At 33.5% G+C, this 26,708-nt stretch overlaps 1 protein-coding gene across 1 annotated transcript in view; it reads right to left on the bottom strand.

The window, feature by feature from the left end:
- LOC133191212 (nuclear pore complex protein Nup160-like) overlaps positions 1–25,445 on the bottom strand; it is a 32,225-nt gene extending 6,780 nt beyond the window's left edge. The window contains exons 1-24 of the mRNA XM_061326948.1: positions 25,348–25,445; positions 14,692–14,788; positions 14,265–14,472; positions 12,983–13,208; positions 12,652–12,730; positions 12,038–12,152; positions 11,524–11,596; positions 10,993–11,081; positions 10,709–10,881; positions 10,059–10,215; positions 9,647–9,736; positions 9,326–9,430; positions 9,146–9,211; positions 8,964–9,045; positions 8,268–8,433; positions 7,046–7,173; positions 6,587–6,747; positions 6,018–6,148; positions 5,715–5,788; positions 3,397–3,709; positions 2,395–2,527; positions 1,566–1,661; positions 1,272–1,366; positions 969–1,065 (exon numbers count right to left, since the gene is read on the bottom strand). Of these exons, the coding sequence (XP_061182932.1) occupies positions 969–1,065; positions 1,272–1,366; positions 1,566–1,661; positions 2,395–2,527; positions 3,397–3,709; positions 5,715–5,788; positions 6,018–6,148; positions 6,587–6,747; positions 7,046–7,173; positions 8,268–8,433; positions 8,964–9,045; positions 9,146–9,211; positions 9,326–9,430; positions 9,647–9,736; positions 10,059–10,215; positions 10,709–10,881; positions 10,993–11,081; positions 11,524–11,596; positions 12,038–12,152; positions 12,652–12,730; positions 12,983–13,208; positions 14,265–14,472; positions 14,692–14,788; positions 25,348–25,438 (3,045 nt within the window). The 5' untranslated portion in view covers positions 25,439–25,445. The remainder of the gene's footprint in view (positions 1–968; positions 1,066–1,271; positions 1,367–1,565; positions 1,662–2,394; positions 2,528–3,396; positions 3,710–5,714; positions 5,789–6,017; positions 6,149–6,586; positions 6,748–7,045; positions 7,174–8,267; positions 8,434–8,963; positions 9,046–9,145; positions 9,212–9,325; positions 9,431–9,646; positions 9,737–10,058; positions 10,216–10,708; positions 10,882–10,992; positions 11,082–11,523; positions 11,597–12,037; positions 12,153–12,651; positions 12,731–12,982; positions 13,209–14,264; positions 14,473–14,691; positions 14,789–25,347) is intronic.
- Positions 25,446–26,708: the final 1,263 nt, after the last annotated feature.

Raw genomic sequence — 26,708 nt, 5'->3', positions numbered from 1 at the left:
GATACCAAACATGACCTGTAGGTATTTGTCCAGTAAAAGTCATCATATTGACATCGAGACTGTTATGCATAGTTTCTGATTTTTCATTTTTCAACTAACTTTGACACTGACTTGAAGTAAAAATTTAATTAGTGTCTCGTCTTGTACCAAATTTCTACTTTTCGCTGTGTCTCTTAGATTATCGAAAGACAGTCGATGTTAATTAATTTAATAGCAGATAGGTAAAATATTATTAATTATAAATCGATTATCATCTCGCAGTATAAGTGTCACCTGAAAAAAACATCCTGTTCCTTGAGTACCGCGTCTTCTGCCTGGGGCCATTTAAATGTCCAGGTGAAGAGGTTAATTACGTAACCTTGTGTAGACATAGTCACTTCGAGGTATCGAGGGTAAATTCCAATAGAATATGCATAGCAGGACTGCATTCTAACTTTGAGGGATCAAGGGATTTGAGAGATCAAGAGTTCGAGAAATCAAGAGTAAATTTGCTTAGTTATATAGGGGAAAAATTTGGGACCGGAGACTCACTTCGAGCAATCAAGAACTTTGAGAGATCGAAGTTCGAGCCATCAAGAGTTACCTGTAGTTATAAATTCTTCATGTTTGAAATAATTTCCTGCTTTCAATGGACTTTGCTCAACATGACCTTTAATAGAACAAGATGTGTTTGTGAAACACTGATGCCCCCCCCCCCCCCCTTCAATACAGCAGCTCATGGCAAAGATAAGTTTTTCAAAAGGTTTAACTACAAAGTCAAGGTCACAAAGAGGTCAAAATTGTTGGTACCCAAGAAAATTCTTGTCACAAGGAACACACAAGTGAAATATAAAAGCCCTAGCACAAACTGTTCAAAATTTATGGCTAAGGTTAAAGTAACAAATAAACAGAGAGACAGACAGACAGGCCAAAAACTATATTCCCAAGAATTTAGACAAGTTGAGTAGAATGATAGAGTAATAACTTACCTCATCCTGGAGATCAATGTATGGAAAGCCCACCAGTGTTTGAAGGTCACCTCTCTCACACAAGGTCACTAGTAGTTGTCTTAGACAGTCTTTCCTCCTGTAATCAGACAAAACCTTATGTCAAAAAAAACTTGTACTTTTTTCAGGGAGAGTAAAAGCTGTTTCTTAAAATTTCACAAGTCTTGATCAGTAGCTCACACAATTTACATTGTCTTTGTACCATGCATGTCTCCCTAGGGTTATCTTCAAGGATGAAAACTGAAAAGCCTGAAAAGCTTTAAACTGATTGAAATTTTCATTTACCTAGATGGGTCTGGATTGCTGACCATTGCATTGTACGCTGCATCATTGTGACCGAGCTCAAGTTGATATTTAAACATCTTTGACCACAAGGTTGCCTATAGGAAAAAAATTCTTTTCACTAAATATCTTAGCAAATATTAATAGCTAACTTTTTTATTGATACACTTCATGATGGGCGATTAGTTATTTCATCAGATATTCTTTCCAAACAGTATTCACAAGATATTTTCTTTATGGAATGAAAACTTTAATTAACCAGCTTCATCCAGGAAGGAGAAGTATTCCCTGACCTACCGTGTTCTCATCATCTTCATCTGCAATACTAATAGCCGTCCTAGCCAAATGAACCACCATGTCAGCACAGTCTAACTCCTCAAACTGTCTGATAACCTGTCAATGAAATGCCAGTACTGGTGTATACACTGGATAATACAAAATATTTCAACATTTTGAGATTAACACCATTTGAAATTTGAAGACAAGTAAAAAGTTGGTGATACAATAAAGATCACTTCTTGTGCTTCTTTAGATTAAAAGTGATGAAATAATTTTAAATAAAATGCCATTCTAATACAAGTCACATGGAACTCGAAGACTTTATTTGAGAAAATCCAGCATGTCAACATTGTTCCCACTGAGTTTAACACCAGTATGGAGGTAGATGGACGTTGGGGAATTTTACTTGATGACACAGTATTGTCACTCACTGATATCGCAAACTTTCGTTTCAGGAGGGCTGCCATATTGGAAGTATTCCAAGCCTTCTGGCTAACGTCATATTGTAACAAATTCTACACACACTGTCTTTTCATTTCATGTTCAGTTACTTGCCTTCCATTGACAGTGACAGTTTTAAAATCAAAGTGCTCCCTCGAGTGTGTCAAACTATTGAAATGAGGTCGAGCCTGATCCATTTCAAGGTGTAATTGAACTCGATTTTAAAAAGAAATGTATTGAACTGAAAATTGAAATAATGAATTGAACATTGAATTGGGCAATTATATTGAACAGTATCAATATTTCAGTGAATTGTTTCAGCCCTAGAAAGTACAGAACTTCTAGTGTCTGTAAGTTAGTCTCATCTGTTTGTAGCAGACTCTGTCGTAAGAAGGGTTTCACTTACCTTGAGATAGTACAGAACTTCAAGTGTTCGTGGGTTAGTTTCGTATGTTTGTAGCAGACTCTGTCGTAAGAAAGGCTCCCTTTCTAAGCCCTCTTTAGCTTCAGTGTAACATTGAGCAGCTTTCTCTGGCTCCCTGAAATATCCAACATACAAAATCTCTAGTCAACTGCTATCATGAAGAATATGAGCATTCAACATGTTAAAATATTCATGTACAAATAAAATTATATGGACATGTACATTAAGATCAAATCTAAACCCAAATTAAGATCACTACATACAAAATCTTGGGGATCAAACATACATACTGTATACAGGGAAATTTTCGCCCCCGTTTTAATTTCGCCCCTTTCGCCCTACCCACAGATGGGCGAATTTTAAAACGGGGCGAAATCAAAGAATGCAGAATAATTTCTTAAACAAAACTGTGACTGGGCGAATTTAAGATGGGGCAAAATTGTTTACAAGTGTGAAAGGGCGAAAATAACAAGGGGCGAAAATAACCTTGTATACAGTATATGCTAAAAACAACAAGTTAGTCGTCCTTCAAACAAGGTGCTTCCAGAGGATTTTACGCATTTTTTAATCTCAATCTACTTTGAAGAGCCACAGGAGATGGCATATCATAAGAAATGAAGCAAAAGAGAGGAAGATGATTAAACACACCTATAGAAATCAATTAGACTATTTAGTAAAAATTGTTTTGAGATGGACACCACCAGGGGAACGAAAGAGATGAAAACCATTAAGGATACTTAAAATGGTCCACTAAAGGGATCTCTGAGAAAGAGAGTGACTTGATATGGGGACAAATTGAAAGACTGACCCATGATAGAAAATAAATGGAAGTCCCTGATGACAGCTTTACATGTATATGCAAATTAATATAAATTATGACTAAGTACATATTCAAGTAGTATCAAAAGATTGAGAACATGAAAATTTCAAACAGAAAACATCTTACTGGGCTTACCTTCCAAAAACACTACAAGGAGATCTTACCCAAAGTGTAGGTAACAGAGTCCCAGCATAAACTTCCTGGAGGCAGGGTTCATGTCACACCAATGATTCAGCAGAAATGAATACTCCTGAAGAGGAAGGTACTGACAACAGCTAGCTAGGAATTCTGGGAACACAAAGGTTTCATTAAGAGGCCATAGTAACAGTTGAATGTGCCTGGTTATTCCTAAAACAGCCCAGCTGCATATCTGTTTTGTGTTGTCGAGGAATCTCTCTCTACGAGTCAGGTTCACTCGTGCCTGGCTTCCACCGATACCTCTGATAAAGAGCTCTGCCACTGTTAAATTGGAGGTTGCTGGAAAAGATGAGGTCTTCACTAAGGGCTATTCCAGGAAAAATTGTATGGGGGGGTTGGAAGGCACTTTTATTTTTACCCCACCACCCATACATTTTTAATTACCTTCTACCCCACCCCCCATCAATTTAAAATTGCTTTTGATACAACCACCCATCTAAATTTAAAAAAAAAAATTGTGTCACACATATATATTCAATAAAATTTTATCTACTTTTTTCAGTTATTGTAATTTATCTGACTCCGAATGAGTGTTGGGTTTTGACATCTATCCAACCAGGGCCCGTTTTACAAAAGAACTTATGACTAAGATCAAAATGTTATTATGCAAATAAATTTCTTTTTTGCATTACTTTAAAAATGTTTTAAATCTTTCGGAAAAAAAATAAGATAGTTTTATGCCAACAATTTTTAACAGAAACATAAGTTTTGTAAGATTTTATGAACAACTAAAGTTTTTAGTCTTAGTCATAAGTTTTTTGGTAAAACAGTTCCCTGTGTTCCTGCTACAGCTTAAAAAAATATGTTCCTTTAGGCCTATGATACACACCACTGAAAGTCTTTATTATAGTGATTTGTATATCTGTTCTGATGCATGACTTTTTAGTCTGTAAAGCTTAGGTAAATCTTTTACAAGTATGTGTACACATGTACTAGTAGAAATGACATTCCTACAATTAATTAAAATTAATATTGTAAATTATAGCCTAGTTATCCTCAACAATTGTTGTTCACCTTTTCATAACAAAATGATTCCTGCTTTTTTTCTTTTTTTTTGGGGGGGGGGGGGACTAAACTTCTGTAGGCAGTGTCTGTGAAGTGAAAACTTTGATTTAAAAAATATATTTAATGAATTATTAATCCCATCTAACAACTTAGACCATTGGTGCATACAAGTTCGACAAGTTAACACTTAATAGGTTAAGGACTGGCATGTTTTTGACATAATATATTTCATATTGTTTTCAAACTCATATCTCATCTTCCTTTTACTCTGTATGTGGTATAAAGTAGAATATTTGACTTGCAAACTCCGTAGTCATGCTCTAAAACGTTCATTATCAGATACGTTTTTTTCTACTTTCGGTTTAAAATAAAACGATCTTTCTGATTGTTTCTAATATCATTTAATTTACCAATGTAATCATGTTTGATTAAACTGGCGAAAAAAAACTGGACCAGGGAGTCCAAAGCACAACTAATCCGTTTTCCAATCCCCCACTGTCATTGCAGTCACAGTTGCACATGCTTTTATAGTTATCTGCCCTTGTTTCCGTTTTGTTCGATTCTACTTTCACTTTCAATGTAAACACACTTTACAACTGTTTAGGACGAAAATATCAGTATTTACCAATTTATACAAAATGAGAGGAAAGAAGTACTTTGCACTTGATTATTTGTGAAGGTAAATACAACCACCCATCTAAAAATATATCGAGTGAAGACAACCACCCATACAAATTTAATTGCTCCAGACCCACTACCCATACAAAAATATATGAAGTGCCGTCCAACCCTCCCGTACATTTTTTCCTGGAAAAGCCCTAAAATATTATACTGTCATAATTTAGGAACAAACTAAGTGCATAGTTATGATGAGCAAGGGTGCCTCTTCCAAAATTGTGAATTTCATGGCCCTAGGGTTGGAAAAAAATGTTAAAATTGTAAAATTAATTTGGAAAAAAAATACTGTAACTGAAGAAATGAATCAAACACAGCAGAGTTCATGATACATCTTTGAATTCAAATCTCAGTGTCATTCAGTCTTTATGTTATCTACAGATCATACTTTTGAGCTTTTCTAGTATTCAATAAAACAGTCTTCAACATTTCAGTACAAAACAGATATTGTAAGCATGCTCACAAAAATTACTGCCCCTACTGCTACAACTCTTTTTTTCACAATTGCCTTTGGCTTTGTTTTAATTAGCATGAAAAGGAACTCAAATGTTAATCCCCATCCTCCTCAAACTGTGTTTGAAACAAGAATACATGACAATCTAACCTGCTCTCTGTGTGCTGCTTAATCCAGAGTTATCTGTTAATTCAAGAGTGGCCAATTGACGAAGATTCAGTTCCCTAAAATACATACAGGCCATACAAGATGAAAAGTTTCGATCTAAAAGCAGATGACAATAAAATTCATTGACACTTTTTCAGAATTCAGAAATCAGAAGATCATAAGATTCATTTTTCATATTGGTATCTTATCAACCTAGGGGATTGAACAAGCATGTAAAAGGGACATGTATTATGATTTTTCCACTTTCACTCTGCAAATGTTGTAGTTATACATGACTTGACTTACACTGAATTTGAATGACTTGGAGTAGCCACTTTGTTAGAGGTCCACTTTAGTGTGGCATAAGACTGAAGCAAGGAGCTGGTTCTGGGAATGAGGTCATTTACTGCCTCACTAATCTCTGGGGTTATACCGTCCTGACAAAACAAACACGAAGTCAAGTCAGTGAATGTCAATGTACAAGGTAAACTCAACTACATCATATCTTTATTACAGAATGAATCCTGATCACTTCTGAAAAAAGTGAAAGATTTTCTGCTTTTTTCCATGCTCATACCAACAAAAAAGTTTGCATTAAAAGCAGAGCATACCTGACATTGTTTTAAGATAGCACGAATCAGATTTCATTCTACAAAAAAAAAGTTGCCTCTCAGCTACAAAGTTAATGTACTTTTTCAGACAGTCAACTGATACAAGATGCAAAATGCTTATCCCCTTGTAATTAGGTTTTCACTGGCAATACTGTTTTTTATCCCTATTTTCATGGGCAAACATAAATCAATTACATCTTGAAACAAATACACAAGATATGTCTTTTAGGTATGCCACAACAAAACATTTTGAGCTTTGCTTACTCTGTCTCCCAAGCTGATGGAAGCAGTCAGAAACACCAATAAATCCCTGAGTGTCTTAAACCCTGTCTCGGAGGTCTGTTGAAGGGTAGTGGTCAACAGGTCAATGGCTGAGTCACTGGTCAGTATCTGACCACTTATTAGCTGTTGCTCACTTTCCATATCTACAAATGTACCAAAACATGGATATTTGTTTAAAATTCCTTTGTGAACTCATACTGCAAAACAAGGATAAGATTCTGTGTTCACAACTGGGAATCTTACAAGCTAGCTGATACGATTTAATTACAAAGAAAACAATATTCGGTATTTCAAACTGCAATACATGTACCACATATTTTTAGTTACATGTACTTTGCAAAATTGAATGACCAAAGACATTTCAACATCAGAGACATAAAAAAAATAAACATCTTAATCTGAGAAATTCTCCTGGATTTTTTTCATTGACAAAATTTTTACCAATTTCCTCATCCATGCCAGCTCCGTAGGTGAGATCCAGTGAATTAAGTACTACTGTCAGACAGTTAGGGAGGTCGTGTATGTTCTGTACCAAAGCTCCCAGGGAATCCAGCGATATCTCCACCAAGCTGTTAGAAGACAACAACTGAATTATCATCAAATGATAACAACCATGTACTTATCAATGAACAACAGCTGTTTTATTTTGAGGAACACCACAACATTCAACATAAAATTTTCCTTTTACAATTCCCTACATATATACATGTAATATAAAGTCATTTGATGAAGAAGTTCTTAAGTTACTGCAGCACATAGGAGTGTTGACCAACAGACTGAATTTGTGCTAATGTTCAAAAGGTATCAGTGTATTTCAATTTGCAAATTTCTCAAACAAATAAATGTATATAATTATCACAATTAAAGAGCTAGATTCACTTTATGTATAAAATGGCCCTGTCATATACCAATTATTGGTAGACTGTAATTGACTAACACCTTAGATCCCATTTCAAACATCAATATAAGGAAGAGATTTTAGTGCCTTCATTTCTTATGACATATTTTCCTCTGAAAGTCCAAATTTTGGAACACAAGCTTTGTGAAATTGCAATGGTCAAGAATTTTGCAGAAAACGTGTACTTGAGTACCTTAAAAAAAGAATTAAAATATGAGCACATCCTTCAATCCAAAAGATTAAAAAAAAAAATTATAATCTTCACAAACAGTGCCATCATTATATAAATGTATATTTTGGATCAGAGGCTGTATTGAAAAACAGTTTAAATTTTGACTATTTCTGCAGAAATTTTCAGGATATGGGAATACATGTAAAGACTTATTTCATTATGTCACTTTAAAGCGATATGCAGTCACCAATTGTCCAAGTCATTAGTGATATTTAAAACAATGTCAACTAAAAACTGGACAGTTTTGATTTTTCAGAAATTCAAAGGATGAAAAAAAGGCCCTAAATGAAGTTTGTTCTTTCTATTACTCTCACCATAATATTCAACAACTACATGTACATGTAAACATTTTCACAATTTCAGTTCTGCATGCAGTGGACATAAAAGTACGGGAAAAGAAAGCTTTATACAGCATATAAATGTATCTGAAGTGTTGAAACATTTTAAAAAATAAAGATAATTCTTTCGTATAGGGCACATTTCCATGCAAATAAACAGGGATCTCTATACAAGGTTGACTAAATCTTCCTAACCTTGTGTTAAAGAACAGATCCTCCACAATAGTTCTGACTGCCTCCTCTGGTTGTTCTTTCATCAACAGCTGATCTTCAAACTGAACAACCATTTCCTCCGAGATCTTGCTATTGATTAAACTCAGACACCTGCCCAGTGTCTTCACATCCCTCCTTGTTATTTCATCTGTTCAGAAATAAAATTCAGTTAAAAAATAATCATTTTCTCATTTCTTTTTCATTCAAAAGAAAATTTTTAAAGATATACATGTACATGTAGAAATGTGCTGAAAAATACTTTTAAAGACAAAAAAAAAATGCATCCTTGCTGCACAGGTTTCCTGATCTGCAGTAACAAAGATACAGTAAACCATCTATTATTCACGTCAACTTTTATTCGCAATTCGTCAGTTTAAAATCAATCCGCGACGATTAATTTCTGTGACTCAGGAAACATTCTCTACAAATACAAAGCAAAATAAATGGTTCGCGGTGATTAAAATTCGCGAGTAAATGTAGGTCGCGAAACTTGCTAATATTTCTCAAACGCGAATAAATGTTGGTTTACAGTATATCAAACTGGAAGCATCATAGGTAATAATAACTTTCACAAATGAACTACAGAAATGACGTTTTGCCACACATGTACATGTGTACTTCAACTGGTTAACAAACTTACACTCAACTCTGCAATTTAAACACAGAAAACCAGCCTACCCAAGTCCTGGGCTGACCAATGACCATCTCCTAAATAGAGTTCTTCAATGGGGTCACAAGGTCGCACATAGCTCAAACCACCCTGAAATCAACACAACATACACATTGTACATAAACAACTTGTAATTTATTATTTATACAATGTACACTGAAATGTTTACTGATGTGTAGTATATAGATACCTTCTTGATAATGCACACAAGTCCTGTGTTTGAATCTGCAAAATAGCCTTTCATTTTTCCTCCAACCTGCAATGCAGATTATGTACCCAGTAGGTAATAATAATATAATTTTTTTAAAATTTTTCTACAGACAACAAAGTCTATTGACATGAGTACTTTAACTCTGTCAGAATGGTATACCTCTTGGTACTGCACCACACCAGAGTAGAATTTGGACCACTGCTCCATCTGTAACTCACAGTATTCCTCTTCTGAAATCTCATTGGCCATTGCAGAATTACGAATCTACAAAACATCAAAATATTTACAAAATCAAAGTTATGTCTACACAACTTATTAAAATTAAGATGTGTTTCAATTACATATATGTATATACATGTGCTTTGACAATTTTGTAGCAGTTGTATTATTTTGAGGTTTACCTTATCTAAATAGAGTTCATAATCTACTTTCTGCTTGATCCTATTCTGTTTTCCTATCACATTTACTGTTATTACTTACAGCATCTTCCACAGCCTCTGTAACTTCATGTTTCAGTGAGTCGATGTTTAGGTCAGCTGGGACACTAGCATCCATAGAGCGTCTGTATACCTACAACAATACCAACAGAATTAATAAAAACACTTGGATGGTAAATATATATTATAACAAGTCAGATCACACCGTCACGTGATTGCGAGAAATCAACAGTAAAATTGAGTGATACAAAGTTAGGTATATAATAACTTTTATTACAGTTTGGGTCACTTTGTCCTTTCCTACATTCTGGCAGCTTGAATCATAGTTCATTTTTTATGTTTTGGAAAGCTTAGATCACATGAAATTTATTCAATATGTAATTGGAATAACTCTTTTTCAATTAAGTGAGTATCTACACTTTTACCCGCTTATTTTGTCATATAAAAATCCTTACATTGAGTGCTTTGTGGATGTCATACAGACTAAAGCGTTTGGGCTGGAACATTTTTTCCATGTAGACTTCTCGTGGGTCAGTGTGCTGGCTGACAAGAATCTCCCCTCCATCTGAGGGGTGAAGAATTACCTCCACCCAGTTACCATCTCTCAGGTCTCTGTCAAGTTATTCATTCAGAATAAAGATTACAAGCAATATTTGATAAAAAGTAAAATGTACCATGCAATACTTTCATTTACAAAGTATACATATTAACAGTATAAGATCTACACTTCTAGTTATATAAACTATCATATCTGGTTAAATATGCATTCAATTTTAAAGAGGCTGGGGGGTTGTGGCCATTTTTAGACTATATTGATCTCCTTTAGAAGAAGAGCTCCATATGAAGATATAGAAAATGATCAAATTTTAAAACTAAAATTTTTGAAATTTTTCTTTGCCAAATGATAGTTGACAGCTTAAGATATCATATCTAAAAAATTAAGTTAAATCTGGTGGTTAATTTGTGGTTAATTTGTTGACCCCCCAGCCTCCTTAAAAACCTTTAAATTTGCCAAGAAAAACAAATAAACAAATCTTCATACTTTTACAACACACACAGCCTGATATGTGACACACTCTGTTCTACTGATTTTCATGATACTCACCCTGACATGTGACACACCCTGGCTATGCTCTCTCCTGAGCTATTGGTCCAAAGGGTCCATAGTTTGTCAGAGGTAACACAGAAGTCAATCAGGTCCTCAGCCACGCCCACCACTGTGGCCATATGTATAGGCTGCACCCTCCCACTCAACAGTTGAGGTTGGAGAAAGCAAAACTAGATTATAACAAAAAACTATGTTTGTATATTGTTGATGCTATAAAATTAAGAAATATTGTAATTTTTTTTCCCTATGAACTAAAGTATTAACCATTATGACACAGTTACCTGGTTTCTTTTGGCAAAATTTAAATGTACACAGAGAAGAAGATTGACAGCATCACTAGTCATCACCTTCACCAGCTTATGACCAGACCCTAAAAGATATACATGTCCAAAGATTTTATAGCAAATAAAAATTTTGAGGTCGTACATGTACATAAAGTACCTAACAAAAAAACTCATCCATTGATAACTTTCAAAGATATTCTTAAATCAAAGTATCATTAGATGTTCTTGTACAAAAAATCAGCATCCATATCTAGGGGGTTGAATAGATATCAAATGACAAAAATCTTTGTGTTATTTAAAGAAAAATACACAAAAATTACCAAACATTTCATTCTAGCTGGTATTTCCTAATAATTTGTTCTAGAATAATTGTATAGCATCATTAGGCATTAAAAAAGTTGCACAAAAGTTGTCCATCAATTACTGGAACTCTTCAGTTTTAGAGGGAATAAAAGAATATAGATCATATTTATGTTGCATATTTCCTTAACTTCTGCATGCAGTTGTCATGTCTCCAGAATTACTTACCTATTGCAGGTGGTGCATTTTTTAGTTCTGGACAGGTTTCCAGCACATTGTATATTGCAACACATTCATGAGTCTGCAGAAGATATTAAAGTCATTTCAGCAAAAAAGGAAAGTAGATTTATTAGACTACTTGGCAATACATATGTACTTTTGCTACATGTAGTTACTTTAAACCAAACTCCAAACCTATCAAGTTTTGATTCAGTGAATTAAAACACATAGCATACAATTAAATCTAACAAATTTATTTCTGTATGTGCACTTAAAAAAGCAGGATTCATATTTTAGCAGCTTTGGCGCAGACAACAATGAATACTGTAAAAATATTAATAAATACAATACACGGTGCAGACCTATGTAGATCAATTCATGATTACACCAACCACTCAATACCCAGTGATTGCGCTAAATTTTGAATATGCCAATTTATGTACACGTACAGTATTACTTAGACTCAATATGATGTTTGACAGTAAATGAGCAAAACTTGTCATTTAGAACATGAAACACCTACCCTGGTTGACCAGACTCTGAGCCTGTGATCTCTACAGATGGCAAAGATGTACATATCACCCCGATACGGATGGATGACCAATCCTGTCGCTGACTCTAAGGATTCATGACTACCCCTATAAATTTTAAAATGCAGAGTTTTGAATCTCAGAAACCAATTTCTGAAAGTACTTTAAAGAAAACTTTTACTTGGGATATCATTTATACAGTATCTCAATGAACATTAATATTGTTGGAGTCTTTCAGTAAAATTTTGTCATCTAAAATATTTCATTTGTCATAAGTTCTTAACTTTCTTACAACACAACAATTCTTTTTTGATTGCTGGTAGTGATGTACATGTATACACACCCCTATTGTAGTATACACACCCCTATTGTAGCCCCAATCAAACAGGTGAGAATGATTGGAACAAATTTGAACCAACACAATATAATGATGCTACCATATTATTTGACTGGTTGTAGGCATTCTGTTCTGTCCAAAAGAACCTTTACAATATTTTTACTACATACTCATATCACAAACTATGAATATGGCCCCCTCCTGGCCTTACTGGACAAATACATATTTTTTGTTTTTTTAATTTTAAGACTGACAACACTTTTGACAAACCTCATGGCTGCAGGCACCAATCCTGTCCAAAGCTTCTGCATCATGGAGGACTTAGAGAGCTCAAACTGCTGGACAATCCCTGGGACATAAAAAAAAAAATAGAAAGCCATTGATCAATATCCAAAATTACAGAAAATATTATTAAAAGAAACATACATGTATATTCTCATGTGGCAAAAATCTTGACTACCCAATTATCAAAAAGTACTATCAAAATCTATGACAATGACACACTTTATCAGCAATTTTCCTGACATTAAAACACATCTGAAGATATGGATTTACATCTGAAAATAAAAAAAACTGCAATTCACACGTATTTATCCTTTACCTTGAACATTAAGGGGAGGCATTTTTATTAGGAGGATACTCCCCTCATTACTACTGAGGACAAACAAAGCCTGACCCTCTCCGTTCTGGGCTGAAGCTGCGCCTTGAATTTGGGATGAAAAATTCCCTCCATGGTTCAGTAAATATTTATTCCAAAGACCTTCTAGATCTGATGCATAACTGAATATTGAAGGAACTGGATGGCTGTTCTGCGTATACCCAATGTTCTAAATAGGGAGATTAGACATGCAATACTTAAATGATATGTTTGTCGTCAATAAGTTTTTTATGATCATTGCTTTATACTTGAAGATACATGTAGACTCCATAACCTGAAATTACCTGGGAGTAGTGATGGGAAATCGGAAAAAAATCATAATCGATTATCGGTAATAATCGGTTGTGCATAATCGATTAATAATCGATTATAATCGAATTTTTACCTTTAATGAAATAAATATTTTAAAAAGTTAAACTTATTCAGATTTAAATTCAGACTTTTACAAAAAATATTCATAAATATTATTTTTCTTTTTATAAACTGGAAAATAAGAATTAATTTCTTTACTTTTAATAAAAAAAATCTCATTAAAATATACTGAATGGGCATTTACTTAAAAAGAATTCAAAAGTAGTTATTAAGAATTTGAACTTCTATTTCCTAATTATAATTACGTTTACAGATCGTTTGTACTGTTAATGTTTTCCTGTGTGTAGTAAAACCTCGTAATATCATCCGTTTTCTGTTATTAGACTGACCCTATATTCAATCATGGCGGTGAAAATATCAACATGGCATGGATACCTTCGATATTTTAAACATTCATCACTACTTTGAAACTCTTTACACTTGGATTTGGTTATAAAATTAAAGTATAACAATATTATTTTTTGTCAGCGATGTCGGCGACATTCATTTTGTAATCGATTAGTAGCATCGAAGAGCTTCTAATGACCGACAATCAATCGTCGGCGACAATCGGCACATCACTATCTGGGAGTAAATCAGACTAAATCTTTAACAGAAAATGAATGTACCGGTAGTCAATAATATCGGCATTTATTTAAAAAATTAAGAATTTCAAACTGCAAAACATAGAATGCAAATGTCAGATATCATGGGCCCCCAATAAAACCCTTCCTGTCTGACAAATCTCCCCCTATTTACATGTCATACTCGGTTCTACAACTACAAAAATATGTTTTCATTTGCATGGGATTATTTATTTTCAATCAGCATGAATTCATACTTATACATAAATATTAATTGTATTGCTACTTACATTTTTGAGGAGTCTGCTTGGATGGGGAAACACCAGGCGATGTACGCTTATAGCAGTGACGACAAACACTACAACATTTCCATGGGACTCATGAATGGAAATGCCTCCTATAATCTGTGTGTCATGGAAGTGAAATCTGATCTGTGAACCCACCAAGTTGTAATCCAAACTTTCTTCCACCAGCTCTAGAATGTTACTAGTTGTCCTCCTAATTATTTAAATGAAATACTTAATATTTTTCCCTTGTTTACATAGATCTACATATACTATATATGTATCTCTGTTTTACAAATGACACTGTCAAGCTCATGTTAATGTGAAATTTTCACTTTAATAAGAATCTGTTGACATTTTCCCTGGTTTCTGTTTAACATTATTTCTACTTCCTTTTGTCTTATTGAACTTATTCACTTCTTAATATACATACCAGTAAATGAATCTGTTTGTCACACCACCCTCTGTGTATGCATAGCCACCACTGCTGTCTGGTACTTTGATGTCCTGCAAGGTGCTGACTGATGCCACTACAACATAAGATTGAATTTACACTTTTTTAGTTTGAAACAACAATTCTTTCTTTCTTTTTATACAAAGTTGTAACCAAGTATTGTGCAATGGAAAACTGCTTGTCCTGGCTGCAAAACCATCAAACAATGGCTATATCTGGCAGAAATTTCTAAAATATTGGTTTGAATTGTGAATACCCCCCCCCCCCCCCCAGTAGGTTCTCACTAAACTTCACACAATTGATGATAGAGAGATAAATTATATTTACAATTGCTGTGAGAATCATTGGTAATTCTAACATACTGTATGTTTATACAAACAATTTTTAACTGTAGTGTGTCTTACCATTTTATCACTGATCAACAAAGCCGTTGTAATCAGTTGTAATTGACATTAAGAAGAATGAAGTCCTGAATAAATGTGTTTTATAGACAATTAATATACAAATCACATTAAGGCTTCCAGTAGGGTACAGGAATGTGATAAAGGGAAATTAACACTGAAAAAGAGGTGGTGAAAATTAGTTTCAGTGAACAATTTAACATCAATTCTCTGTAAGGACCAAAAATGCTTGTCCACGCACTGTCATGGAATTTTATTTTATCACTATAATATTAGAGAGTGCCCTATATAAAGACTATTGGTGGGTAAATTTTGGACAGTACCTCCTTGGTTTCCATAGCAACTGCTTTGAAATATTTTGTTATGGCAAAACTGACCTGATTGTCATCTCCATGTAAAATAATTCCGTGCTTCCTTAATGTAGGAAAGTTATCAACATAACATGGGTTTCATTTTATAGCTAAGTAATTAAAGTTTCTGTGCATCTAAATTTTATTCAATTTAACCCAAGATTTTTAATATGATACAGATCAATTAACATGAATTTGTCATAAAAATGAATACAAAGGCGCCTATTTCTTGATATGCATATAAATTTTTGCAGGCAATTGAAACTTTGAAAAAAGATATTATTAGTAAGATCGAGCTTAGATCTAAAAGATGCAAAAAGATTTGAGGTGGGGAAATCAGTTAAAAGTCATATTCCAATCCCCTCAAATCATAACTTTTCCTAAAAATTAACCTAGAGTTATTTCCCTTTGCTGACTCTTTTGCACTGAAGACAAAAAATTAAACTGGTTAGAACAACCCTAGGCATAGGTATAAATTTGAATTTTTTCAAATATTCATTTTGTATAAAAACTACATGTAAGAAGCTTTTTCAAATAAATTGACATAATTTTTAAATTAAATAATTTCTTTTATATAATAGACTTAATTGGTCTATATTCAAAGATCACCATGTTAGCAGGACATTCCAGATATACATCTTAATAGTAATATATTTGCTGCATTATAGGAATTTTTGCTTGCTTCAGAAAGCAACTTACTTTGGCAAATCATAACTACAGAGTTTATCAAAAGGAGGAGAATGTTATAGAAGATGAAAGTTTGTATGTAATGAAAAATATACACAAGGCAATTTAATATAAAAAAACATATATTTTTGTTAACGTTGTACACAGTGGGTGATCAAGGAATCTTGAAAAGGGGGAGGGACCAGTTTGGTGTCGGGATAGGGGCTCAAGGCCACGCCAAAAAATTGATTTATTAAATCTGATGTATATTTTGGACACAAAAAGGGGGGTTGGGCCCCCCTCTAAATCCGCCAGTTATACAGTTTAAAATCTGATTTGGCCAAAAAAGTAGTACCGGTAGGTGGTGGGTAAAAATTAGAGATGGTCGACTTAACGGAAACACATAAAAAAAATTTTTTAGCCTAAAAAGAAGTCATATAATTCAGATTCACTGTAAAAGAACAAAACATATTTAACTCTATTCTCTATTGAGAAGTTGATGGCTCGTTTTAATACTCCCCCTGAGGGGGAGTATTATAACGAGCCATCAGCTCCTCAAAAGAGAATGATTTAACTGCAGCTATAAATACACACTAATAAGATATAAATATAATATACCCATGTAAATGTATGTATTCATGATTGACAATAAGAATGAATTTCTTTAATTTGAAAAAAAATATTTTAAACATATTTTAGATGTACTGGTGCTTTGAAAAAAAGAAGATGAAAAGATACAGGCACATAAAGAGAACTTTTGTTCTTGTGTTTTTATCATCTTTATTTCAACACAAAGGCTAAATACCAGAAGCAGGAGGCAGTTACAAAATTAACTAATGGAGACAGAAACCTTGCAATTGACCGTGAGCACGGAACATCGGACAGTATCTTAACTGAACAATATTCTTTTGGAGAAGATTGAACTGTTAGAGCATGGGGACAGCTTTTGGAGTAGGTGATGGTAAATTGTTTCATTTACTTTTACCTTGCAATTGGCTACACTGAAAATACTGTACAGTGATTTTTCTACATTTTTTAAAAGGGGCCTGGGCCTTTACAATTGGGAAAAATCATCAACATTTGTGTAAAATTGGGAAAAATCAATAAGATTGAAATAAACCTTAATTGACAGGTAAAATAAAATATATAAGTAAATGTAACATCATTTATTCAAAATATTTACTACAAAATAACAAATTAGACACAGTTCTACATTTTTAACTTTTTTTTTAATCTTTGAAAGTTGTCATTAGTTGTGACCGTCCTATATTTCAATTCTTTTTTTTTTTTTGCCATATTGGTAGACATAAGAAAAAAATCCTACTCATAATAGCCATTGAAGATGATATAATCTGATATGATTTAAAACAAATCATTTTTCTTCTAGCTTTCTAAATCACCCTAATCATTGTGCTGCAATTACCCCGCAATATTACTTGCATCTGCCGGGTGTAAAAACAGTTTGATTTTCATGGAATCAGGGATGCTTGTTGTAGAACTACTAGTTCTTGGATTTACAAATAAAGCTATGTTTCGCCTGTTCACATGCATCTTACACTTTCTTACGATGTATGAAAGTTTGACGTTTGACATGATCCATGTGTTTTTCTTTGTCTTGTAAACGCACAAAATGATCTGCTGTTTTTCACTATTATTTTAAGAGTATGAATGACCGAGAGCAATAGGGTTCCAATTTAGATAAGTCGTACATAAAAAATTCAATATAACAAAATCAATAACGGTTTTTCTGGGGGGAAAAAGCAACTGAAATTGGGAAAAAATCAGTAATTTTTGATAGGGGAAAGGGCCGAAATTCGGACCTAAATTGGGTGTAGAAAAATCACTGCTGTATGTGTACATAAATTGGCGTATTCAAAATTTAGCGCAATCTCTGGGTATGGAGTGGTTGGCGTAATCATGAATTAGTGCTACATACGTCTGCGCCATGTATTTTATTTATTGGTGGTTTATTTAGGGTATTCATTAATTAACAAATTGTTGTCTGCGTTCAAGGCGATAAAATATGAAGAACAGGTGCTTGAGGATGGGACCTCCTCCCCCGCGTTCCGTACCCCAAGGGTTCTCCCCGACTTTTTTTTAATAAAATATATTTCTATGACACATTCACAAAGTATTACAATTAAAAATCCAAAATATAATTTAAAAGTAACCTTTTATAAAAATTCATACTTTCTGATACTAAAAGTTCTCTTTTAGTATCCAAGAGTATGAATTTTTTATAAAAATAAATAAAACAATGAACTTCATGTGTATAAACTATAAAAGAAGATGGATTAACTGGAACCAGATATTTGAAAACATAAACATATAGATAAATTTATGTCATCTTCATTATTATTTTAGTATATCTTGTGTATTCATATTTTTTTATTTCATGGGGGGGGGGGGGGGGGGTCCTGTCCCCAAGCACCTGTGATAGGAAGCCTGCTTTTTAAAGTACACATGCAGGAATTCTGGGGCAATTTATTTGGAGGTGTAAATACTAACTACTAATAGCTTAGTATTATATACATTTTAATAAAAATAGATATGCTTATATACTTGTATTTGTTATCACATGAAAAATGTAGTAGATATTAAACAATTGATTTTTAATTAAAGTACATGTATGCTTTTTATTCCAGGGGAAAAGATGAAGATGATTATTTCAAGTTTCACTTTTCAAAACCATTTAAAATTCTTCTTGACTGGTCAGACACAACACCACATAATGGTTAACCTCTGATGTAAAGAGAAATCATGGAAACATCAAGCCTAGCTGTTTCTATTGTCTACAAAATTGCAATATAGCAGTTATTTTCTACATTTTGTTTATCTCTAAATACACATTTTAGACAATGTTTAGATGTAGATTCTTGCTTGATTAATAATTTGAAAAAAAAAAAAAATTTTTAAAAGTAATGATAAAATTATACATATACACGTCTGACGTGAATATGTGTATGTTTTCTGATTGTAAGAATATACATTAATGGTTTTATTTTTTAATGGGGTGTTAAGAAACTGGGGGGATAAGCCGAGCCATATGCCTACATAACGATCGATAAAAAATCAATAAATTCATTTTACAAATATTTCACTTTTTGTTGAATTAATGTAATGCTTATTACCATTTGCATACAATGGAAAGATGTTGCTTTTTACACTTGCAAAAATATGGTATGAAGACCCACTCTACATAAAAAATTAAGTTAACTTACTTAAATTTTCACCGTGGTCTTAAAATATTCTAAGTCCAAAAACGCTTGCTAAATATAGAGAACAGTATGCTATTTAAATAGACATGTAAGTGTGACGCCGTGGTCTAGTGGTTAGCGAGGAGCTCTTTAAAGGGACGTTTATTGAGGAAAGTGTTCGAGTCATGCTCTGATTTTTTGATTTTTTTGTTTTGTTTTTGTTTTTTTTTTTTTGTTTTGTTTGTTTTGTTTTAATTTTGTTTTACTTTATAAAAAATGTCTATAGGAATAACATATTTTTCACTGGAAATAAAATATATACTTGTAGTAATGAACTTTTATTTACAGTAAATTATTTAAAATGCCGGATAAAAATTATAATAGATATTTAAATACTTTTATTCCCGTTTTTATTTATTTTAAATAAAAGCGCTTCTAGATCACCATTATCATTATATACGGTGTTAACATTTTTATAATATCTCCACAATAAGTGTAAACACTCAATATGCAGATTAATTAATAGAAGTCCTTACCCATGTTAGACATTTGTGACAGTAAATGAAAGTCAACTGTTTAGCTTGTTTAGAATATATATATCATTTTGAAAACTACGGTAAACATTAAAATGCTTAAGTAAATTCGAACAATTGAGAGATTTTTTCCAATAAAATGTTCTTGCATAGCCGGAAAATGGGCATGGGCACATGGCTCGTCTTATCCCCCCCCATTCTTTATCATGTTTATGGTCAGTCTAAATAATTCTAAATTTCTTTATCGAAATAAAATTGATATCTAAAGATTTGCATCTGGGAACAAGCAAAATTTAAATGGAGGAAATTAACATTAGCTTATCAAATTTCAAACCTGCTAAATTAATATCTACCTTCCTATGCATGAAAAAGTAATAATTTATTATTTATTTATTTTATTTTATTTATTTTCTTTTTGGTTGAAAAGTATACTTTAGAGTTTTTATCCATTATCTTTTTCCATTTTTTATCTAGTATTTGAAAATGTTGTTTACTGAAATAAGTTCCAGTGAAAAGTTGAATAGCTAATTTTCTTTAGATTTTGAGTTACCTGCCCTTTGTAAAGGATCATAGAGAAACAATAATAATTCATTTAATTTTGTTGTATCTTATTTATTATCTTTAATAATATTTACTTATCATTCCATTTGTCTTATCTATTCGTGAGAAAAATGTTTGGAAAAGAAATTTTATAAAACAACCAGTGTCCAGTAACATTTTGAAAAAAATATTATTTGGCAAAATGCCAATTTTCGAAGTTAAAAATACCGAAAACGAAAAAAATCCCCACTCTACTTTTCATAAAAGTTAACTAATATTATTATGGTGTTTCTAAAATTTCTGGTGATTTTTTCTTAAATTGCCTGCATTTCTTGAAAGACTTCTTGAAATATAGGGTAAAAATGACCATTTTCAAAATGTAAGAATTTGGTCATCTTTGAGTCATCAATTGAAGAATTTGCAGTGACTTGTGGAATTTTTTTATTGTGTTATATAGTGCTTCATTTGTTCTATTCATTTAGTGTATGAATTATCTCAAAATAATAAAGATGATTAAACCACATGAAATCAAGTATATAGCATTTTTATGCTTGAATTGAGAGTAAATGGGGCAAAAATCTATATTAGCCCATTACCATGGCAACCAAGGTAGTAACCTTAATTTTGAATGTTGATTATGTCATAATATATGGGCATTAATCACCTGAAAAAGTTTCATGAAAATCGCTCATGGTGTGTGCCACAGCCCTACAGTAAAATTTTGGTCCTTACAGAGAATTGATATTAATATTTGAACCAAGAGCACACAGGCACTTGTGTCATATACAGCGCACCCCCTACTTTTTTTCTTTCCACAAGGTACCTAACTCAATTTCAGACACCCCAAATTTAAACTCTTATTTTATCATTATCATTAACCCAGAGACTTCAGAATGAAAAGCTCAGTAGTCTCTGGTTTTATCCTACACTATAAGCATGATAAGCCTAACCTGAAGTTGATTATCTTCTATAAAGTCTTAAAATGTGCTTAGAAAGGAGATGGGTTGACATGATGAGCAATAAGCCTATAGTGTGACAAACATGAAAATGAAAAAATAAATTTCAATTGTATCAAAATTTTCCTTCATATTTCGTCTAACATTAAAATATACTTTATGTAAAATCTCTACAATTTGCAAAAATCCCTCAAAGATGGAAATTATTTACCTGTGAAATATTAGACACACACTAAAGCGGGCAAAAAGAGTCATTTTCTCATACTATAACACTATTTTTCGATATGAGTGGGTCTTCGCTCCACCTTTTTGAAAGTTAATCCTCAAAATTTGCATAAAAATATACATTTTTTGGTTACCAAAAATATGGAACAATGACCCACTTTACCTTAAAAATATACTTTTATGACATAACATTCACATCTTTTTGAGAAATACTTCAAGTCCATTAGGTCAAGGGTCATATCACAAACATGATTTAAATGCCACTGTTCGTCAGGACTTCTTTAGTCTAGTGGTTAGCGTGCTAGTCTCGAAAGAAAATGATACTCAGGATTTTTGTTGCTAGGGTTCGAATTCCACGAATACCATATTAGTTTTTTTAATAAAAGAATAAATTTTGCCGAGAAAATTTTCCTCAGAAAAGTTTTGTTTATCATGATTTCATAAATTTCAATAATGAGAACTTTACTCTAAATATTAAATTCACAAACTGAACATGATTTTTATACTTCTGAAGCTATAGGCTTTCTGCACGCTATGTTAGCCCATCTCCTTTTTGAGGAATAAATGAGTGGTTTACAACAAAGAGGTTTAGCACTTCTTCCTAACAAGAGGCCCATGGGCCACAACGCTCACCTGAGTAACTTTGGCCTTGCTGTTTTTCACCCGATTTCCCCTTGTAATACCTATTGTGGCCCCGCCCTACCCCAGGGGTCATGATTTGAACAATTTAGAATCTACACTACCCCAGGATGCTTCCACATAAGTTTCAGCTTTTCTGGCCCAGTGGTTCTTGAGAACAAGATTTTTAAAGATATTTTCTACATATTTCAATGTAAAACTTGGATTCCCTATTGTGGCCCCGCCCTACCCCCGGGGGTCATGATTTGAACAATTTAGAATCTACACTACCCCAGGATGCTTCCACATAAGTTTCAGCTTTTCTGGCCCAGTGGTTCTTGAGAAGAAGATTTTTAAAGATTTTTTCTACATATTTCAATGTAAAACTTGGATTCCCTATTGTGGCCCCGCCCTACCCCAGGGGTCATGATTTGAACAATTTAGAATCTACACTACCCCAGGATGCTTCCACATAAGTTTCAGCTTTTCTGGCCCAGTGGTTCTTGAGAACAAGATTTTTAAAGATATTTTCTACATATTTCAATGTAAAACTTGGATTCCCTATTGTGGCCCCGCCCTACCCCTGGGGGTCATGGTTTTTACAATTTAGAATCTACACTACCCCAGGATGCTTCCACATAAGTTTCAGCTTTTCTGGCCCAGTGGTTCTTGAGAAGAAAATTTTTAAAGATTTTTTCTACATATTTCAATGTAAAACTTGGATTCCCTGTTGTGGCCCCGCCCTACCCCCGGGGGTCATGATTTGAACAATTTAGAATCTACACTACCCCAGGATGCTTCCACATAAGTTTCAGCTTTTCTGGCCCAGTGGTTCTTGAGAAGAAGATTTTTAAAGATTTTTTTCTACATTTTTCAATGTAAAACTTGGATCCCCTATTGTGGCCCCGCCCTACCCCCGGGGGTCATGATTTTTACAATTTAGAATCTACACTACCCCAGGATGCTTCCACATAAGGTTCAGCTTTTCTGGCCCAGTGGTTCTTGAGAAAAAGATTTTAAAAGATTTTTTCTACATATTTCAATGTAAAACTTGGATTCCCTATTGTGGCCCCGCCCTACCCCAGGGGGTCATGATTTGAACAATTTAGAATCTACACTACCCAAGGATGCTTCCACATAAGTTTCAGCTTTTCTGGCCCAGTGGTTCTTGAGAAGAAGATTTTTAAAGATTTTTTTCTACATTTTTCAATGTAAAACTTGGATTCCCTATTGTGGCCCCGCCCTACCCCCGGGGGTCATGATTTTAACAATTTAGAATCTACACTAACCCAGGATGCTTCCACATAAGTTTCAGCTTTTCTGGCCCAGTGGTTCTTGAGAAGAAGATTTTTAAAGATTTTTTCTACATTTTTCAATGTAAAACTTGGATTCCCTATTGTGGCCCCGCCCTACCCCCGGGGGTCATGATTTGAACAATTTAGAATCTACACTACCCCAGGATGCTTTCACATAAGTTTCAGCTTTTCTGGCCCAGTGGTTCTTGAGAAGAAGATTTTTTAATGACCCCACCCTATTTTTGTCTTTTCTTGATTATCTCCCCTTGGAAGGGGGCTTGGCCCTTTATTTTAACAATTTAAACTCCCCTTCACCCAAGGATGCTTTGTACCAAGTTTGGTTAAAATTGGCCCAGTGGTTCTTGAGAAGAAGTTGAAAATGTGAAAAGTTTACAGACGGACGGACGGACAGACAGACGGACGGACGGACGGACGACGGACAACGGGTGATCAGAAAAGCTCACTTGAGCTTTCAGCTCAGGTGAGCTAAAAATTAAATTAAAAGATTATAAGGTCAAATGTCAGTTTTCATTATTCTATCTCCATATAATTGTAGATTCTAAATGAAATTTGCTTCAATACCTTCTGGATTTCATAAAATCAAGTTATATGTACAGCCTACCTTACACAGCGATCTGTGACTCAATGGAAATAATCTAACCTGACAGCAAAGATGAATTTTCAGTTAGGAAGGATAACTCCTATCTATAACCAGTTTCGTTGTACATATATGTACTAGTATAGCATAACACAGAACATCAAAAAAATGTTGTGCATTTAAAATAAACTTATTCACTATATATGATATTATCCATAAGCAGATGTTGCCATTATTTAAAGTAATGAAAATGCATAGAACATACCTAACGTGAAAATATGTTATGTATATAGAACAAAACTATCATCAAACAACAGGGAGGTAATCAAACACCAAAACACCGCTTCAATATACTTAAAAAATGAGTGACAAAAATTGCAACCTCTGTTCAAACTGCGATTTTGCATAAAAACATCTAATTATATTTGGCAACTTTTTATCAGTGATGCAACTTGAAGCAGGCAGAAATACCTTTGCAAATAATTTTTTCTGTTTGACGAATTCATAGCACATGCATTTAAATTGTTTTTTTGTTAACATTTCAAGTTATAATTGATTAAATCTTAGTAAAAATAGCTTTCTATGAACCTACAGAAATTATATTTACCTTGTTAGGACAATGTCATACACCAGGGAAGTGTTACAACTAAAATTCGCGACACGGTGTATTCTTGCCAACTCACGAGCAAATAAAATCAACAGGTCACAACTTCCGCTAAGTTAGAGTTATCGTTCTTTGCCTCCCCCTAGTGTTCAGTAGAAATGCTAAGAGGTTTGATGAAGGACGTGTGCATAACAATTCATTAGAAAAGAAACAAGTATCTTGAAGTGAACTATGTCTTGTTCAAGTAGGTTAATGAAGATGATCGACAAATTAATGAAATACGAGTTTGAAGTGGGGGTGTCTGAAATTGAGTTAGGTACCTTGTGGAAAGAAAAAAAGGGGTGCCATGTATAAGAAACAAGTGCCTGTGCAATGCTACTCATCTTCAATGCATTCATGATTGTTAATGCTTTTCCATGTTTGTTTGTCTTCCGATGAAAATATTTTGCTTTTCATTTGGACTGCCTTGAATTAGTTCTTTCCAAAACAAAAAACGCTACATGTTGACTAATCAATCATACAGTACTTTTCTACACTGAAAATGAAACCTAGGCAAGAGATAATGCCGGGAACTATTCACACCGACTCTCTTGAGAATATCAACAAATACATCAATTGACCAAAGTAATTAATATCTGAATGATTGTATTACCTGTATTGATGTGGCATTCTTTCCATTTTGACCCTGAATTCGAGGGAACAACGACTTCTCTGAAAAATCTTATTCTTGAGTTTTCCGCCATGAGGAAAGTAATGCACCTCGAACCCGATTGAAATTTCGATTCAGTACGAAAACACCAGAAATACATTTTATAACAAGAATAAAATAATATTTTACGGGAATTTTATCATTTTTTTAAATATGAAAAATGTAAATAAATAAATAAATAAATAAATAAATAAATAAATAAATAAATAAATAAATAAATAAATAAATAAATAAACTCTTCCTCTTTGTCTCTCCAAATTAAAGTAGTGACCATAACCAAGTTGTCATTTTATTTTTTCACAATACATTTTATACAAAAAAAATACTTTTAAACAAATATTGCAGTGTTATTTGTTGTTGCTCCTTATTTGTCTACAGTATGTCGCATCATAAAATGCATATAATTTAAAATTTAATATAGCAGTTTGACATGTTTGAGATGAGAACATCCTCGCAAGCCAGGGGTCCTGAGTCAACACGTTGCCGTTGGTCCAACGCCAACGTGTTGACTCAGGACCCCTGGCTTGCGAGGATGAGATGAGAAATGCTTGTCAAAACATAAAATCTCATACAGGCCCGTAGGAAGCAATTTCAGTTTGGGGGGGGGGCAGCAATACATTTTCAGTTGGGGGCACTATCAACTACCAAAAATTCCTTGACAAGCAAAAAAAAAAAAAAAAAAACAAACAAACAAAAAAAAAAAAATCATCAGACGTTTTTATTGAGGGGGCACAAGTATATAGTAGCTATGTTTTCAACAGTCCCAAAATGATTGGGGGACCCCCCCCCCCCCCATTCCTACGGCCATGTCATACATTCATTCGTTTATACTTCACATTTCATTCGAAAGACATTCCTTGAAAGGATGACTGCACTTAACGCCTGTTTTTGCATGGGTCCTTTTCGGTTGCTTCTGTTGCTTTTATATCTAAACCTTATTTCACTTTTGTACGTTTATGAAAGAATCCTGTCAATTTGGAACCAAATTTAAATCTTAAAATGATTTTAGACTGTGATACAATAAAATGATTCAATGTTTTTTGTCCTTACTGCTTTCCAAATATAGTGAATTTACACTTCCCTGCCCTTGATTGAACATTACATATGCATGAGAGGTGGAGCTAACATTGTAAGAATGGGTCTAAAATTAAACTTGATAAATAACATATTTGGAAAAAAGAACTTGATCACTCTTTCCAATCTCTCTCTCCATTCTGTATGGAACAAACACACTTCTGACAAATGTTTCAAAACGAAATTAACAATATGAGCACGTCAATGTGATTAAAGTAGATTTTATATCA

This window comes from Saccostrea echinata, unplaced genomic scaffold (assembly GCF_033153115.1).
Source record: "Saccostrea echinata isolate AGI-Se365-2 ecotype Australia unplaced genomic scaffold, CSIRO_AGI_Sech_v1 ptg000023l, whole genome shotgun sequence".
NCBI lineage: Eukaryota > Metazoa > Mollusca > Bivalvia > Ostreida > Ostreidae > Saccostrea > Saccostrea echinata.
The sequence above is the reverse complement of the archived record's forward strand: the minus strand, read 5'-3'. Positions and strand labels throughout refer to the sequence as shown.